The following is a 16,884-nucleotide window of genomic DNA, read 5'->3' on the forward strand; positions in this document are numbered from 1 at the left end:
TCTACGGAAGGGAGGCTGGGACCTAGAGAGGACCGGGGAAGGTGGCAAGGCGGTGCAGAGCAGCCCGTGCTCCTGGGCTCCGGGTCTGGGGTCCTTTCCATGAGCCTGTCAGCGGTGGGGGCAGCCGGAGACGGCCGTCCCCCAGCGAGGCAGAGCCACTGCCTCTGAGACCACGCAGGACGGCTCTAGTCCCGGGTGTCACCCTGTGGTTTTGTGACCTGGGCCAGCGGTGGCCTTCCATGATCTGGGACTCCGCAGGGAAAGGCTCTGCCTTGACAAAAAGCAAAGGAACAAAGCTGTCCCTGCCTCTCGATCTTGGTGTCGTTCTGCTCAGGTATCTGGCTGACCTACAAACAGACGCCACTGCTTTGGGGCCTAGCAATGGAGGAGCGAGCAGGTGGTGGGAGGGAGGGGACACCTGAGGACACTGCAGGGTTCAGAGGATCCTGCCCAGGGGTCCCCCGCAGAGGCCCCAGGCTGCTCCCCGAGCCAGCAGCATCTGCTCAGGCGCCAGGTCCCTGCCCCCGGCTGGAAAGCTCCCTCGGCCCTTTGGGCTCAGAGTGGGGACCAGGTGCTGCTGGCTGCACTTTAGAGGTGAGCCCAGCTCCCAGGAAGGAGGCAGCCGGCACCCGCAGGGGGAGCCTGGGGCCCAGCAGGCAGGACCACAGCGGAGCCAGGCAGTCTGAGCAGACACACCCCGCACCCGCCCCTGCCCCACTCAGTCCTCCTCGGGTGTGAGGAAAACAACCGGCTGAGTTGCCATTATAGCGGCAGAGTGTTCTCACTCCTAATAGCGGTGTCGGGCAGACAGCTGTCAGGGGAGGGCGGCCGGAGCCGAGTGCTGGCGGAGGGGAAGCTATTAGCCTGCTCCCCCAGTGCCGAGCGAGCCGTGCTGCCCATTAGCGTGGCCTGCGTTCTCGGACGGCAGCGCTGTGGGAGCTGGCGTGAGGGAAGTGGGTCTCCAGGGCTGCGCCGGGCTTGTGCAGGAAGTAGAGCTTGCTCCTTGCCAACTGGCGGGCTCTAAGTGCCAGGCTCCTCACCCCATGGGCCAGTCTCCCCATATGCACCCCTTCCCCAGGGCCCCCTCCACCGGCAGCGGCGTGAGGGCTGTGCTCTGCAGGAATCCCACCCCTGCTTCCAGCAACTACTCCAGCTACATGCACCCGCTGGACGGCGCCGGCCCCGCCAGGGTGGCCCTGATCTAGCCACTGTCAGCCGAGCTTCCGAGTCACCCTGGCGGTCCAGGGGGGCAGACGCAGGAGAGCCATGCAGGAGCACCATGGGAAACTCAGCGCAGGATGGGGGACGGTGAGCCACACGCCTCCCTTGCCCCAGGCCTGTCCCCGCCAGAAACTCACTTCTTCCTCTGATGTGTTAGTTTCAGCCTTTCCTCAGTTTAGGATTCTTAGACTCGTCCGAGTGGGGGCTCTAGGGTAGAATCTGCAGGCCCCCCAGAGCCAAAGCAGAGGGGCGTTTGCACACGTGTGCCAAGCACGCGCCGGAGCGTGGAGATCCAGCCCCAACGTCTGGGGGAGGAGGCAGGTGCTTGTGCCCAACAGCTCGGGGGGAAGAAGCCACAAAGCTCAGGGAGTAGCTCTCAGCCCGCAGGGAAGCTGGGCCTTGCTAGGTGGTCGGGGCCAGCCAGGGGAGGGGGACAGGGCTTCGTGAGCTTGCCCTTTTGGGAGGCCCATGAGGATGATGGACAGTCACGGTCCACAAGCCGCCAGACAGGCTCCCGTGTGGGAGCCGTGTGTGCATCGATCTGACCCTGCTTGCCAGCCTGCTGATGGGCAGGGTGGCGGAGGCCCAGGGCAGGAAATGGAGAGGTCAGAGGAGGACGAGGGGCCCAGACAGTCACTGGGTGGGGGGTGGGGAAGGAGGGCTCTGACCAGACATTCCCTACCGCTTGGCCTGGGAATGAGACTCCACGACCCACCCTGTGTCATTCCTGAGTTAAAAATATAGCTGTCATCACAACGGACAGAGGAGAACTTTATAAGCCTGGGTACAGAGGCCCGCCCAGATCCGAGGGGCAGCACAGGGGTAGCACAGCGGCACCAGCCAGAGCTGCAGCCCCTGGAACTGGCCTTTTCAGCTCTGCCACTGGCCACCGAATGGCGAGCTGGGCGGGTCTCAGGCCAGCCATTCCCAGTCTGGGCCTCAGTCCTCTCCTCTGGGACACAGGACACACCCTGCCGGATGCCTCCAAGGCCTGTTCCAGTCGAGCGCCCAAAGACAGCGCCAGGTTCCCGGGGAAAAGGCCTAGAATCCAGCCCCCCTTCATCCCTTTAAGGCTCTAAGGCGATGCAGCCCCCTGGGTCATTATCTTCAGGGCTGGGGGTGGGAGCTGAGCTCATGTCATGGCAAGGGGGGCCCAGGGCTCGTTTTCAGAGTACAAAGGCAGAAAGACATAGACGAGGAGCTCGATACAGTTGAGCTGCACAGCTGAATGAATGCGACGCCTTTTGTCAGAGGGACGCGTGTGTGCGCCGGGCAGCGTCTCCCAGGGGGGCGCCTCGCCTGGCACCGTCGCGACAAGAATCCTCTCTGAGCAGGCTCCGCAGCACGCGCCCTCTGCCAAGGCGCCCTCAGAGAGGCAGAGCGACAGCCCTAATGGCCCAGGACAGCTACGAAACCTGCCTCGGGGACAGCCCGCCTGACGGGGGAGGGAGGAGGTCACGCACCTGTAGTCAAAAGAGCCATCCTCTTCCTTAGGGTCTTCGGGGCCAAGAGGAACATCCTTCTTTTCTCGTACTTGGTCAACAAGAGAAGCGAAGATACAGATTAGGACAGCGACACTGGGCTCGGGGACCCTGCCTTTATAGAAGGCACCATTGATGCCCCCCATGTTCTTGCTTCCTGCACTCTAGCAGTTGCTAAGCTGATTCTGCGACCTTCTCCTCTCTAGGGTCCCTACAGCTCCGCTGACGACTGAAATCTCCTTCCACCTGGCTCCCCACCGCCACTCCATGAGGTCTTCTCAACGTACCAGACAGTGCCAGCACGAGGAGGGAAAACACAGAGGCCCGCCCAGATCCGAGGGGCAGCAAACCCAAACCCAAAAAAACCGTCAGATAGACGCGTCCTTTCCTTGGCCCAAGGCAAGTCCACCGTCTGCACCTCTCCCATCCCGCTGTGTACTAGAGTCACTCGTGCGGGCTTCCTGTGCCCGGGACAGCACGCTAGGTCTTTCCTCGAGGGTGGGGGACCGAGTGCTTCCTCAAAGCCCCCAGCCGAGTGCCCCGGGCAGAGAGGACGGAACGTGCTCTCACCTCGGAGACCTCCCTTGGGGGCGCGCCCCTCTTCCTAGATGTCGTATGTGGTGCACAAACCTCCAGCCAAGGCCCTGCCTGTCCTTGAGGAAAGACGATCTTGCCCCTGGTATCCCAGCACCGAGGCTGGCGCCGAGCAGGCACTTTCATGAAAGAGTATGCCGTGTTTTTTTTTGAGACAGAGTCTCGCTTTGCTGCCCAGGCTAGAGAGAGTGCCGTGGCGTCAGCCTAGCTCACAGCAACCTCAAACTCCTGGGCTCAAGCGATCCTCCTGCCTCAGCCTCCCGAGTAGCTGGGACTACAGGCATGTGCCACCATGCCCAGCTGATTTTTTTCTATATATTTTTAGTCGGCCAATTAATTTCTTCATATTTTTAGTCGAGACGGGGTCTCGCTCTTGCTCAGACTGGTTTCGAACTCCTGACCTTGAGCAATCCTCCTGCCTTGGCATCCCAGAGTGCTAGGATTATAGGTGTGAACCACCGTGCCCGGCCAAGACTATGCCTCTTTTTGGGGCATAATGCAGGATAACCACCCCTATATTCAGTGAGGGAAACTGAGGCCTTGAGGGGTGAAGAAAGCATCGAATAACTAATCTAATTAGTAACTGAACAAAGACTGGAGTGGAGACTAGAGCCAGGCCTCATGGCTCCAGGAGAGCCGTGGTTCACTCATCTTTTCAATGTACACAGGCTTACCCGGTAGCAGGAGGGAAAGAGGTTAGCTCTGAAGAACTTTCTAGAATGGGCAATGGAAGGCTCACAGTTTATCTGACGAGTTCATCAGTTGTTCCAGTTCTGCCTGGGACGGGGGAATGAGCCGAGTCCTCCCAGGGAGGGCCCCCGACAAGCTCAGGCTGTCTCTCTCTCTCGGAAGGAAACAGTCCCGACAGGGCAAAACAAAGTGACGGGAAACGTCACTCATCAGAACGAGTCGCCCTCCCTCGCTTACAGGCAGGGACAGATAACTCTTCAGAATCCCAGAGTCTGTGGGCACTTGGGCAGGGGAAAGCAAATCAGACAGAATCTCCTCTCCTCTGTCCTTTGTGTTGGCTTTTAGGGGGACCCTGGGGAGGGGGATCTGTTCTAAGATGGGGGTGTGGGGCGAGTTTGGCGACGGGGCTCTGGGGGCAGGGAGCGAGTTCATGCCGCGGCCCAGGGGGATCTTTGCTCTCGAGGTTATCCATTATCCTGTCTCCCTGCCCGCCCCACTACGGACAGATGGCTCCTGCCCCCGTTTGGAAAACAATCAATATTTCCAGAAACAAGAATGCCAGAGGTCCTTGTCCTTGACCTTGGTCTGTCTGGGCTGGAGGATCTTGAGGCCGACAGAAGAGCAAGGCCTCTTCGGGACCCCAGGGAAGCCAGAGCCCCTCCCGGCCATGGGGGTCCCTGGGAGCTCCTCACCTGGGAGCTCTGGCCCTCCGTTAGAGGTGTCTGCCATCATACCCTCGCCCGCCGAGAGCCCAACCCTGCGGCCTCTCCCACGGGCGTGCCGCTTCCGCCCAGACCCCTCCGGTCCCCGCGCTCTGGACGTGGGTAGAGAAACGCCTCTCTCTTCCTTTCCCCTCCCTGGGCCACAGGATCCTAATGAGATTCAGGCTGAAAAAAGCCAATTTGCTGAGCAGATGGGCGGTGAGTCAAGGAGAGGAAAGGTCACGCTTAATGGGGGCCAGGGCTCCCCACTGCCCCTCGCTGGAGCCTCCTGGGGCGCCCGCCCACCCGAGGTGAACTTAATTAGCTGCAGCGCTCGCTGGCAGCTCAAAGACGACGCACGGACCAGGCAAGAGGACCCCGTTTCTAGGCCTGGCGAGGGCTGGGTTCCCCTCTCCCGTCTCTCACCTGGGTACTTGCCGCCGCGACTCCGCTTGATGAAACAGACGATGAGCAGGATCAGCACCAGGAGGGCGATGGCGCACATGAGCCCGATGAACCAGCCCTGGGTGGCGATGTCCGCCTGGTTGTTGGTGTAGGCTGGCGGGGAGGGAGGGCGGGAAGCAGACGGTGAGTGGCTCGGCCGGGAGAAGGTGGGGAGGGCGATGCGAGGGAAGGACTGCAGCTATGTCAAGTGGGTGCTTCTCCTGGAGCCTAACGCCACCACCTAGCAGCAGCCCTCTGGCCCACGCTACCCCGGCTAAAGGGACAAAAAGAAAATAATTAAGGAGCCAAGGTGGAAGGGTCAGAAGAGAGGCAAAGGATGGGGAGCAGAGAAGCAGCGGAAGGCTGAACAGGACCTTTAGGAAGGGGCGGGGCATTCTGCAAACCACAGAGCTGGTCGCAGCCTAGTGGGGATGGAGGGAAGGCCAGGGATTGGCCAAGCAAGTAGGATTCCCCATGGGTCCACACAGGGTGAAGAACTAGGTGCCTGTGAGCCACGCCTTGGGGAGTGGGGGCTGCGGCCACACTGCAAAACCCTGCTGTGAGAACGCCCATGGGGCCTGCACAGGTGCAGAGCGGCATCCTTGCCCCCCCCCCTCCGGCGTGGCTCTGGAGCCATCAGTGGGCCCCAGACCTGGTGGAGGCCCAGGGTGTCCCTGTGTCTTTTTCTGTCTCCCCAGCAGGACTGCGCCGTGTGGCAGCGAAGTGTCCCGGCGCGGGTACCCGCAGACAGGCCAGCACTGACGCTGGGGCTGTGCCTGCCAGTCACTCCGCTCCACTTCCAGACTACTTCCACACGGGGACTTGCCCCTCCCTCCCCCCGACAGTGCGTCCCTCTCTGTCCTCGCCTGGTGTGTGCGGAGACCTGTCTCAAAGTGGGCAGACCCCACCGAGACGTGAGGGGCGCACGGGAGCCAGCTGGTGGTGCTCTTGGCGGTCCAGTGGCTGCGCTTTGGGTACAGCCAGGACCCACCTGCCCTGCTACTCTCTATGGACGGGAGAACGAAAACAACCCTTGCAGAAACGCAGCCTGTCGTGGGAAAGACGACTCAGCGGGGAAGGAATCAGAGGGACGGAACATGGCCCAGGAGCCAGCCCAGCCCAGAGAAGCCCTGGGAGCCCCACCAGCCCTGGAGCCGGAGCGGGAGGCTCGGGCCCCTCCCTGGAGCAGCACGGGGGTGGCGGGAGGGGGGGACCCACAGCCCTGGTGCTCCCGGGTCTGCATCATGCGCGGTGCTGTGGGGCCGGTGTCGGGGTGCAACTCCACTCCTTGCTCTTCTCGGGGCAGGAACAGTTCACAGCCTTCCCAGTGCCCAGCCCGGGCCATCGCACCAAGACAGCTCGCAGTCAGTGGTAAAGACAGACAGACAAGCGATTCTGTGTGCTGGCTGCCCCGGGTGGCCCTGGGCTGAAAAGCAGTCACACCCCAGAAGAGCATGGTGTGTGATCAGCCTGGCTTCTGTACGCTGCGGGGAGAGGCCCAGGCCTGCTTCCGCTCCTGCGCTCGGCGAGCCGTTGCCCACGCTGCGTCAGAGATCTTTCCAAACCCCACTTAGGAGCCAATCACGTCCTTTCCTAAACTCTCATTGCAGAAAACTCTCCGCCCCTTATCCTGACCTGCCAGGCTCTGCCGGAGCTGGCCCTGGCTACCTGTCTCCCACCGCCCTCTCCTCACCCTCTGTGCCCCAGCCACACTGGCTGCTCTCATTCCTGCCCCAGGGCCTTGGCATCTGCTGCTCTGCTCTTTCTTTCCTTCCTCCTTCCCTTTTTCTTTCTCTCTTTTTTTTTGACAGGGTCTTGCTCTGTTACCCTGGGTATAGTGCAGTGGCATCATCACAGCTCACAGCAACCTCCAACTCCTGGGCTCAAGCCATCCTCCTCCCTCAGCCACCCAAGTAGCTGGGACTACAGGCATGCGCCACCATGCCTGGCTAATTTTTCTATTTTTAGTAGAGACCAGGTCTTGCTCAGGCTGATCTTGAAACTCCTGACCTCAAGCGATCCTCCTGCCTCGGCCTCCCAGAATGCTAGGATTACAGGTGTGAGCCACCGCGCCCGGCCTGCTCTTTCTTCAGATACTGCCTTGGCAAAAGTCACCCCTCAGAAAGGCCATCTTGGGTCTCCCAGTTTAAAGTCCCTCTCCGCCGACCCACCCAGTCACTCCGAGGGCTCATAGTACACACAAGCATTTGACATTATTAATACTGCTATTAATTTATGTATCAGCACTTCCTATCTGCTCTAAGTACTTTTCCACACATTATCTAATTTAATCCTCACCACAGCTGCCCAAGACAGGTTTTACCCTTCTCTGTTGTAGCAGAGGGAGGCTGACTGGCTCGAGGTTGCTAAGCTGTAAGTGGCAGAGTTGGGGTGCAACCAGGCTGCCTGGCTCCACACTCTGTGCCCTTTTCCACTGCATTCTTGTCCCTCCACCCAGGGGGTGAGCTCCTTGCAGGGACGGACCATGTTTGAAGCACAGCAATCTGTGTTTGCTCAGCAAAGAATCATGGACTTTCCCCGCTTCATTCAGTCGGCTCCCTGCTTGCTGGGGCGCTGCTGAACCTTAAACCCCGCCCCCTCCGGCATCACCCATTCCTGCACTGGGCTGGGTCCCCAGCCCGGGGTCTCTGCGGCCTTGCTGCATTTCCATAGATCCTGCATGGGGGAGATGCCAGCCCCGGCCTGTCACAGACTCACGGCGTCACACGTCTCCTGGACTGCCACTGCTGCCCAGCCTCCCTCTTACTCATCGCTCACTGTCCTATCCACCCTGAGCTGTCTGTCCAGAACCGCTGCCCTCTGACCTCCTGCACAGCTCCCGTGTCGCTCTGTCTCCCTGTCCATGGTTGACCTCACCTACCCCATGGGCACTCTGGAGCCCACTGAAACCTTGCAGCCTCTACAGCCGGCCCTTCCCCCAGTGTCAGAGGCAGGGTCCCCCCCCAGGTCCCTCATTCCTGTAAGGATCCCCGCCCTCCCAGCAGTCTCAACCTCCCCCCTTAGCTGTCCCCTTGCCTTCTGCTGCTAAGCACGTTGAGGTTTGCTATGACTTTAAGCAAAAGCCCTTGAGGAATCTGCTAGACTTTTCAGCTCCAGCTCATGCATTGTCCTTTTGTAAGTAAACTCCATAATCTTCCACCCTCCCCAGCTCCTGCCAACCAACTCCTGTCTCCACCCCGGCAAGCTGACTTCAAGCCGGTCTACACTCAGGGCTTCAGCTGCCATCCCTGAGCCAGCCTCTCCCAAACCTCCCTCTGGCTCGCTAACTGTCACCGTCTTGTCCTGACCCTTACTCATCTCCATCCTCCCTCCAGCCCCGCCTTCCTCCTGGTAGCTCTGCTCGGATGTCTGTGCTGGAAACTCAGCCTGTGTCTTCCCACTCCCTCCCGCGTCTCTCCCAACTCCCCACCTCCGCCAGAGCCCTCGCCGCTCTTTCCACCTCTAAGGGCCTCCGCCTCTCCTCCTCAGATGCCTCATACTCGCCTCGCTGCTTCGTTCTATTCCAGGGGTGCCTCACCGTGCTTGTCAGTGCCCGTGGATGCAATGAGACATTAAGTCACCGGTTCCTAGGACGCTTCCCTCTGTCCCCAAGTGCCTTCTTAAGGATGTGCCGCCATTCCTCACTTCCTACCACCCTGGGCTCAACTTCCCAGCCTGGCCTTCTGGGCTCTCCAGTCTCGCCCCTGCCCAAGAGAGCCTGGGCTGTCACCCTCGTTGCTGGCCACCTTTGCTCTTTCTAGCCCTTTTTCACGCATCTCTGATTGCTCCACCTCTGAACTCTGATTTCACTCCCAGCCACACCACGCAGTATAACATTTTAAGTGTTCTATTTCCTGGGTCCTGGTTTCCAATTATACTATTAAAGTCTTGGGGCCAGGGGGTCTCTCTGAGCCCCTAAGTTCTTAGCACAATGCTGCTAAGTAACATTAACAAGTAAGCAGTGACAACTTACTGATAAATGCAGCAGTCCCAACCTTTTTGGCATCAGGGACCGGTTTCATGGAACATAATTTTTCCACAGACCGAGGGTGGGGGAGTGGGGTGTCATGGGTGGGGGGAGGGTGGTGCAGAGCTTAGGTGGTGATGCACATCCTGTTTCCTAAGAGGCCATGGACTAGTACTGGGCCATAGCCTGGGGGTTGGGGACCACAGGATTAATGGATCAATTTAATCCTAATATATGGTTAACCTGGGATACTGGTTTTGGTTTTCTCTGGTACCAGCTAGGGGTCATGTGGATGTTGTCTGGCCCAGTTGCCACACCTGTGCACAGGGATGGAGGAATTACTTGAACTTGTGTTTGGATACTGGCATCACCTTCGGCAGCGACCTTCCTGGTACTTGTTCTGATGCGCTCTGACAGCTGTCGCCATGAGACTACCTTTCTCTTGGGAAAGAAAGTCACAATTCCAGGGGAACGTGGCCACATGAGCAACTGAAAAAGCAAATGTAGCTTTCTATTCCTGACGGTGCCAGGTGAAGTTCAAATGTTACCTTCAGTCCTTACTGAAAAGCTTGAAGAATTTCCTGTGATGTTTGGACACAGAATGATGTTCAAAATCCAGTGGGGGCCAGGCATGGTCACTCACACCTGTAATCCCAGCACTTTAGGAGGCCGAGGCAGGAGGATCTCTTGAGGTCAGGAGTTCAAAACCAGCCTGCGTAAGAACGAGACCCCATCTCTACAAAAAACAGAAAAATTAGCCAGGTGTGGTGGTGCACACCTGTGGTCCCAGCTACTGGGGAGCCTGAGATGGGCAGATTACTTGAGCCCAAGAGTTTGAGGTTGTAGTAAGCTATGATGATGCCACTGCACTCCAGCCTGGACTGGAATGGGAACCAGAGTGAGAACCTGTCTCAAAACAACAAAACCACCAAGTGGGATCTAGGGTAAGGTGGGCTCAACCACACCCCATTCAAAATGATTTACTGTCTCAAGAACCAAAAGAAATTTAGGACACAAGGATCTCACTTATGAGGTGACCCCATGGCTTTGGCTCCGAGAGGAAGGCATTTAGCAAGGCTCTGGGGCAGCTACATCTGACTGCCAACACCATGCTCAATCGATGAAACCCATTTCGAGATTCCTAATGGACGGAGCCAGTAGTATCTGCACACAAAGGCCGGGGTGTGTTTCCATTCCCCACCTCGGCTGGGACTGACGGGGGCCCAGAGCGGCATCCTCTCGTCCGGGCCACCGGCGGGGCAAACACGGGTCCAAGTGCCCCTTCCTCCGGACTAGAACCTGTGTTTTGTGTACCTTCCACACCGCACCCTAACCCCACCTGGAAACCGACAGCTCCCCTGCAATGCAGATGGCTCCGACCACTCCTAATTCCAACTGGGAGGAATTTGATTTGGCCATGGAAGAAAGGCCAGTTACTCAAGGGCTGCAGAAGAATTATAGTCTACAAACAGGGCTAAACAAATATAGCACACAATTTGGCTCAGCGGCTCTCACTTAAGCACCGTCTGACACCTCTCCACACCCACCTTGTCTGTCCTGGGTTGACTCAAGAGATGCTTCTCCCTAACACAGCAGGACCCCCTAGAGCCCCCTCCCCACTCTCCTGCTGCCCGACTACGGCCACCGTCAGCACCGCCATCCTGTGGCCTTGCGCCACCCTGCCCTCCAGCACAGAAGAGCTGCTGGGCCTCTTGGAGTTCAGGGAGATGTGTCTGCAGCTGCCCAGGTCTCTTGGGCTTTGAAAGCTTCGAGGAGGCCATTAAGTTCCCACCGGGATCTTTCTGGCGAGGGCAGAGAGCTTGTTACCCTTCCCGGTGGTTTCCTTTTCCATTCCCTGCCTGAACCCCACTGTAGCATGTTCGAGCCTGTGGACTAAAGCGATGGCCTGTGGCTGTCTAAATGACCAGTGGTCGGGGCCCAGAGATGCCCACACATTCTTGCTTTGGTGGGACACAGGCATCCGGGGGATTGTGTGGACTTGGCTCTGGAGTCCACCCACACGAAAGACGGTGTGTGTTTTCAAACAGTACAGGCGCACACGCACAGACTTCAGAAAGTGAAAATATTTTCTCTCCCTATGCGGTTTGCACGTAGGCATTTCCAGCCAGCCCGGGAGGGAAGAGGACAGTTTGTACTCAGAGCTAGGGTCATGAGCCTGCCCACTCCGGCTAGCCCTGGGAGGAGTCTGGGAAGACTTAGCGAGCTACCAAGACCAAGCACAGGAAAAGAGAACTGAGTATTTAAGTCAAATGCATACGCAGTATCAATAGTTGTTTTTCTAGAGTGTGTATGCAATTCCTCCAAGCAGATGAGGACACCCCTGAGGGCAGGGACTGGTTTTACCCCTCTGGTTCTCTCTCCTCAACCCTCGCCCACAGCCCCGGAAGTCACAGCTCTCAAAGCAGCCTGCGTGGCCACGTCCCCACCACCGAGCTCTGTCCTCAAATGCCAACTCTGCTTCTCGTTCCTGACCTGCACTCAAGTTTGTAACGAGGCAAAATCAAACGCGTGTACTCGCGAGCGACAGCTTGGGACCCCAACTGGGCCAGACAGAGTCCGGCCACCTGCTCTGCTCGGTCAACTGTCCAGTTCCCTGCCCGGCTCCCCTTGGAGCAGGACGGCCTGGCCACCACCCAGATGCCCTGCCTGAGCTGGCCTGGCGAGCCGCAAGGCAAGAAGGCGGCCAGACTTGGCGGCATGAAACGTGCAGGACAGGAGGAGACACAGGGAGGAGGAAAGGACGCCATACAAGGAGGGACTCGGCCAGAGGGGGTGGGTGAGACCCTGACACAGAAGGGCAGAGACTCCCGAGATGTGAGCCACCAGGATCGGGCTCGCCAGGCCAGGCGCAGGAAGAGTAATGAATATTTAAGCCAACGTCCAGAAGTTCATATAAATTATTGCGGGTCCCACCCCCCAATCCTGTGTGTCTAATGACCTGCATCTAATTAGGCTATCCCTTGGGGTAGGGACCGATCCTTTTTTCTCTTAATCTCTTTCCCCCACCCTTGCCCTTAGCCCCAGGGCTTAGCACACAGGCCACTTGGCAGCCTGCCTGGCCGACTAAGGCTCCATCCAAACACTCAGACGAGCAAAAGCCCCCCGTCTCCAGCCCGCCAGCCACCCCGACGGCAGAGACGCTTCTGAACCTCCTGCCCTGCCCCGAGCCCCAGTTGTCCTGTTCATGGGCGTGATGAAGACGCTTCTGCGCCCACAGCCCAAGCAAGACAGAGCCAGAACCACTCTGGGATGGGAGAGCGACTTCCCCTCTCTCCCTGTATGACAAAAAGGCACCTATTTTTTTTTTTTTTTAGGCCAAGACAAACTTGGAACAAAAACAAAGCCCTAAATAAGTCGTGTCACTCGCTTCGGAATTTTTAACAATAGGTAACGGTAGCAAGTTTGTCCCATACGTACTGACCCTCGGTTTGGTTCCTGGGGAGATTTTCTGGATCCAGACCCGGGGATGGCCCCGTGCCCTAGTCCCACGTGCAGGCGGCAAGACCCTGTGCACACAGGGCGGGCCGCACTGCCCTCCAGCAGCCCCCAGACCCGCCGCAGTGGCCGAGCCTGCACAGATACCAAGCAGGGCCGAGCGTTTTCTGTCCTCATTACCCAATCCTTTGTTTCCTTCTGACCCCCACTACTCAGCCCCACGGGTCAGAATCGCTGCTTCCTCTCCACTGTGCGCCCACACTGGGCTCCTCTTGGCTTCCCGGGAGCCCGAGGCCGGCGCACGGTGAGGGCCGAGACACGCCATGCAAGGGGGGGCGGGGCGGGGCGAGTCTTCTTCCCGAGGAGGAGAGGCAAGCAGGCAGCCGAGGATGAGAATGAAACGCCCCATGCTCGCAGGGGACGGCCAGGCCGGATCCCCTCTCACCTGTACTGGTCATAAAGGTGATGACGGTACTGCTGATGCCCTCGTTGTCCCGGGAATAAACCCGCAACGTGTATGTCATCCCGGGATAGAGGTCTGTCAGCTGTATAGGCTGAGCCTGGCCCTTAACAGGGACAGTTTTTTTCGTATGGTTGCCTGGGGAACAGAAACCTCAGTCAGCCTAGAGCCAGGCGCCAGGAGCTAGAGAGACCGTGCTTGCTTGGGTTCCTGGTCACCTGTCCGACGGAGGGACCAGGGGACCGCGGGTCTAGTTCACCGCACGGCCCAGGTTTCCCAGCAGCTCCCCCGCGCCTGTCCACGCAACACGCTCTTAAACGGGGACCCTTCGGTGGAGGACACTGCTCCTCCCCCTGAAGTTCCCTGTCCTCCACCGGTCTTCACCCCAAACAGATGACGACCTACTTCTTTAAACTCTCAGCCCAAAGTGTGGACCCCGTCGGGGAGTCCGGGCGCTGTGGATGTGGACTCCTCCAACCACTGAGAACTTCTGGCTGGCTTTGCTCTTTCCCAAGAGGTGACTTTGTGGACCTGGCCCGGGGAGATTTCCTGGCTGGGTTAGTTAGTTAAATCGCTTAGAGCACGTGCAAAAGAGGCCAAGATGCGGGGTTTGAGCCTGCAGGAGCAGGGACCTTCACCCAGAGGGGAAGGGAGCTATCCTGACCGCGCTCTGCAGTCCACCCAGTCTGTACCCTTGGTCCCAAGATCCAGGGAAGGGTGCACAGCTCAGCTGAAGCCAGAGCCAGAGCTCAAGTGGCTCCGGTCTTGCCTCTGACCGTGGCCCACTGGCCCCCCCCCCCCCGGGAGCAAAGCACAGTTGAAGCCCAAGCCTGTGACCTGGCCCCGTCTGTCCAGTGGAGACACCAGCCCACGTGCAACCTGAGTTAACCACTTCGGTCCGAGCGTCGACTATAGTTGGCAGCCACAGATGAACGTGCACAGCCGAGCGTCGACTTTAGCCGACGGCTGTGATGTGACTTTTCTAATTTTTCACTTATCAAAATAAAATTGTGAACGTTTAAAAATAACATTGTAAAAACATAGATGTATATGTTACGTATTCTGATTTACATTACAAGGAAAGCTGCCTGTAAAGTAAAACCAGCCTTCAGTGCTTTCAAGCTTTCCTCATCACATGAGCAAAACGGACGCGTCGTCCATGCACAGCACGAGCTACCGTGCGGAGCGGGAGCGCCGGACCAAAGTGGTTAAGGAGACCAATGCCAGGTGAGATTCCGCGCGTGTGGGGCTGTTCAGAGCCCTCGTCCTGGGCAGGCAGTGGTCCTCACCGACACGCAGCCCTGGCCCTGCACTAATGGCTGCGGAAGCCCCTTCCTTCCCCGAGAGCTGCTCCGCCCCCCTCGCTGCCGCCCGCCCGCGCGTGTCGATTTCGTTAGGCCATAATTAAGCCGGGCTAAAAGGCCTCTCTGGGCCCCGGGGAGTTCACGGATTCTCTTTAATGGCATCTACCACTACCCGCCGCCACCCCGCACAGCAATGCTTACTGTCGATGTACTCAACCACAAAGTCAGTTCCGGGCCCGAAATTGTGCTTCCAGGTGATGTTGGCCCATTTACTGTTGGGGAGCACCGTGACGTTCCATATGGACTGCTCGTCGGGGGCTGGTGGACGGGTTAGAAGAGGAGTTAGTGGCGGGGAGGGGGCAGCACCGGAGACACGGAGACGCACACACACATGCACACGAGCCCACGCGCACACACGGTCACCGCGGGGATGGGCAGAGTCAGGAGTGGCTGTGCACGGGGCCGCCAGGACTCCAAGCTGCAGCCTTGGTGGCCAGGCCAGGGGCCGCCGTCCAGGGATGGGCGTGTGCGGTCAGGACTCGGCTGTGAAGGAGAGCTGGGAACTGCATGTCTGCACACGTGGGGTTAAGAACAAAAGAGTGGGTTTCGATCCACGCCGTAAGAGGCTCTAAACCTGGGCTTGTTCCCTTTTTCAGATCCCTTGTCATGGATTTGAATAGTGTAAGGAAATGGGCCCGGGAAAAGGTCCTGTGGCCAGGACGCAGACAGATGGGGACATGTGCCAGCTCCTTTCCCCTCCACCACGAAGTTCTATGGGAAGGAGAGTGTTATCTTTAAAAGCCAAGCAAGAGTCGTGATCCAAGTTGCCGAAAGGACAGCACCAAATGTGAGAAAACCTTAATGGGCTTTTGAAGCTGGAGAAGAAAGGAAATCCAGACAGGTGACTCTGGTCTAAGGAGCCCCTGTCCTTGTCCTTGGTGAGCCTGGACGAACCGTAAAACAGCCTCAGATCGTCCAAGGTGACTTGGGGCCTAGAACCTCAGGGTCCCCAGTAAAGACAGGGTGGACCCTTCCCCTCCCTGTCACAGGCAGGCAGGACCAAGAGAAGATAACTCCTCGACAACCAGCCCTCAGTGGTCCAGGTTCCAGAAAAATCCTATTCTGTTGGCCTCTCAACCACCACCGAGTGTTTGAGGCTTGATGGCCAGGCAACACAGAAGACATTAATTATCTAGTTCCTAGGAGCTGGGAGCTACTTTATCAAAGCCGTGGCGCTGTCTGAAGCCACAGCCCGCGTGCGGGAGGATGGCACTGATCTTCAAACGTAATCATTTTTCAGGAGTCCCGGCAGTCTGATTACCCCATTTTCCAGCAAAGGTTTAATAGTGGAGTACTAGCATGAAGCCTTGTATTTCAAAGACTTTACAACTGTGGCTCCTGTATATTTTATCAGCATGCAAAGGGGCACTGTCACCAACTCACTTGTCAAAAATAAATGAATAGAGTACATGGGCGATGCATTTATTCATTATCTGCTTGACATGTGACTGAGTCTGCAGGGCTGGGGAAGGGATAAAAGATCCCCTGGTTTTCACTTCAAAGAAGTGCCTGCTCCACTACAGCCTTGTCAGGTGCTGGCTGCCCCAGGTACGTTCACGTGAAGTGAGGGGTCCCACTGATGGCACCGCGGGGAGGGCAGAAGGTAGGCTTCCTTACTCATCCGCCAGATGCTTCAATTGTGCGGGCTGCTTTAGGCCGCCGCAAACCCCAGTGCCTTGGAATTTCATGCCTCTCGCCAGTGGGAATCAATTATGATTAGTCATGATGTGGAGACCTGAGTTTCTTCCTCCTTGCCTCTGAGCCCTGTCAACAGCTAGAGAATCTGTGTTTAAAACCATTTGGCCGCCAGGACGATACTGACCCAAATCTGGCTGTCTTAAAGGAAATGAAGATTGGGGCGCTTTTAGCAAAAAGGTCAAGCAATGCGAAGCCAAAACGATTTCAGAGGTGGGAATCGGAGGAAGGCACTGCCGTGGAGAGACATATCAAGACCCGAGTGAGCTGAGATGTTCAAAAAGGACCCAGAATGTGAGCTGTCAACACCTGGAAACGCAAAAAGGGTCCTTGAGGGAAAATGTGGAATGTTCCCCCGACTCCTGCAGTGTAAGGATTAGGGAGTATCCCTCGAAATCTGAAAAGGACAAGTTAAGAACAGATATAAAAGGGCCTCGCTCACCCCGACAGAAGTAAACTTGTGAAAATTTTTCCCCCAAGATGTAAGGAACAATAAAGATGAAAATTCGTCTTTAAAATCCTGGGTGGCAGAGCAATTCAGTTGCATTAGGGAGGCCAGGATGTTCGAGGGGTGTCCCCAGGGTCTAGATGAGACCGAGGCCACGGCCAGGCCCCCCGCAGCGCCTCAGGCACAGTGCGAACCTGGCGTGAGAGTCCGCGGGGCCGGCTCTACGTGGCAGCAAGGTGGACCCTTCCAGCAGACAGACAACTCTTTGCTGGGAAGCAGCTCCCTTTCTTAATTTTTTTGGTGCATCTCTTCTGTGAACTCAGAAAGTACTTATAAGGACAAGAAGCCCCACTTTCATGGAAA

At 57.7% G+C, this 16,884-nt stretch overlaps 1 protein-coding gene across 20 annotated transcripts in view; it reads right to left on the reverse strand.

Annotated features, from left to right (window-relative positions):
* The window catches only part of NFASC (neurofascin), a 75,191-nt gene that overhangs the window by 6,086 nt on the left and 52,221 nt on the right, over positions 1 to 16,884 (reverse strand). For 11 of the 20 annotated variants that reach the window (XM_012759546.2, XM_075996920.1, XM_012759539.2 and 8 more), the window contains 2 exons: positions 5,114 to 5,245; positions 2,685 to 2,754 (listed from right to left, as the gene is read on the reverse strand). In XM_012759546.2, coding sequence (XP_012615000.1) covers positions 2,685 to 2,754; positions 5,114 to 5,245 — 202 coding nt within the window. Of the gene's footprint in view, positions 1 to 2,684; positions 2,755 to 5,113; positions 5,246 to 12,999; positions 13,153 to 14,519; positions 14,637 to 16,884 lie in introns of all 20 variants that reach the window. The other 9 variants (XM_012759441.2, XM_012759477.3, XM_012759504.2 and 6 more) reach the window with 1 other exon arrangement.

The sequence above is a fragment of the Microcebus murinus genome, chromosome 23 (assembly GCF_040939455.1).
Source record: "Microcebus murinus isolate Inina chromosome 23, M.murinus_Inina_mat1.0, whole genome shotgun sequence".
Classification (NCBI taxonomy): domain Eukaryota; kingdom Metazoa; phylum Chordata; class Mammalia; order Primates; family Cheirogaleidae; genus Microcebus; species Microcebus murinus.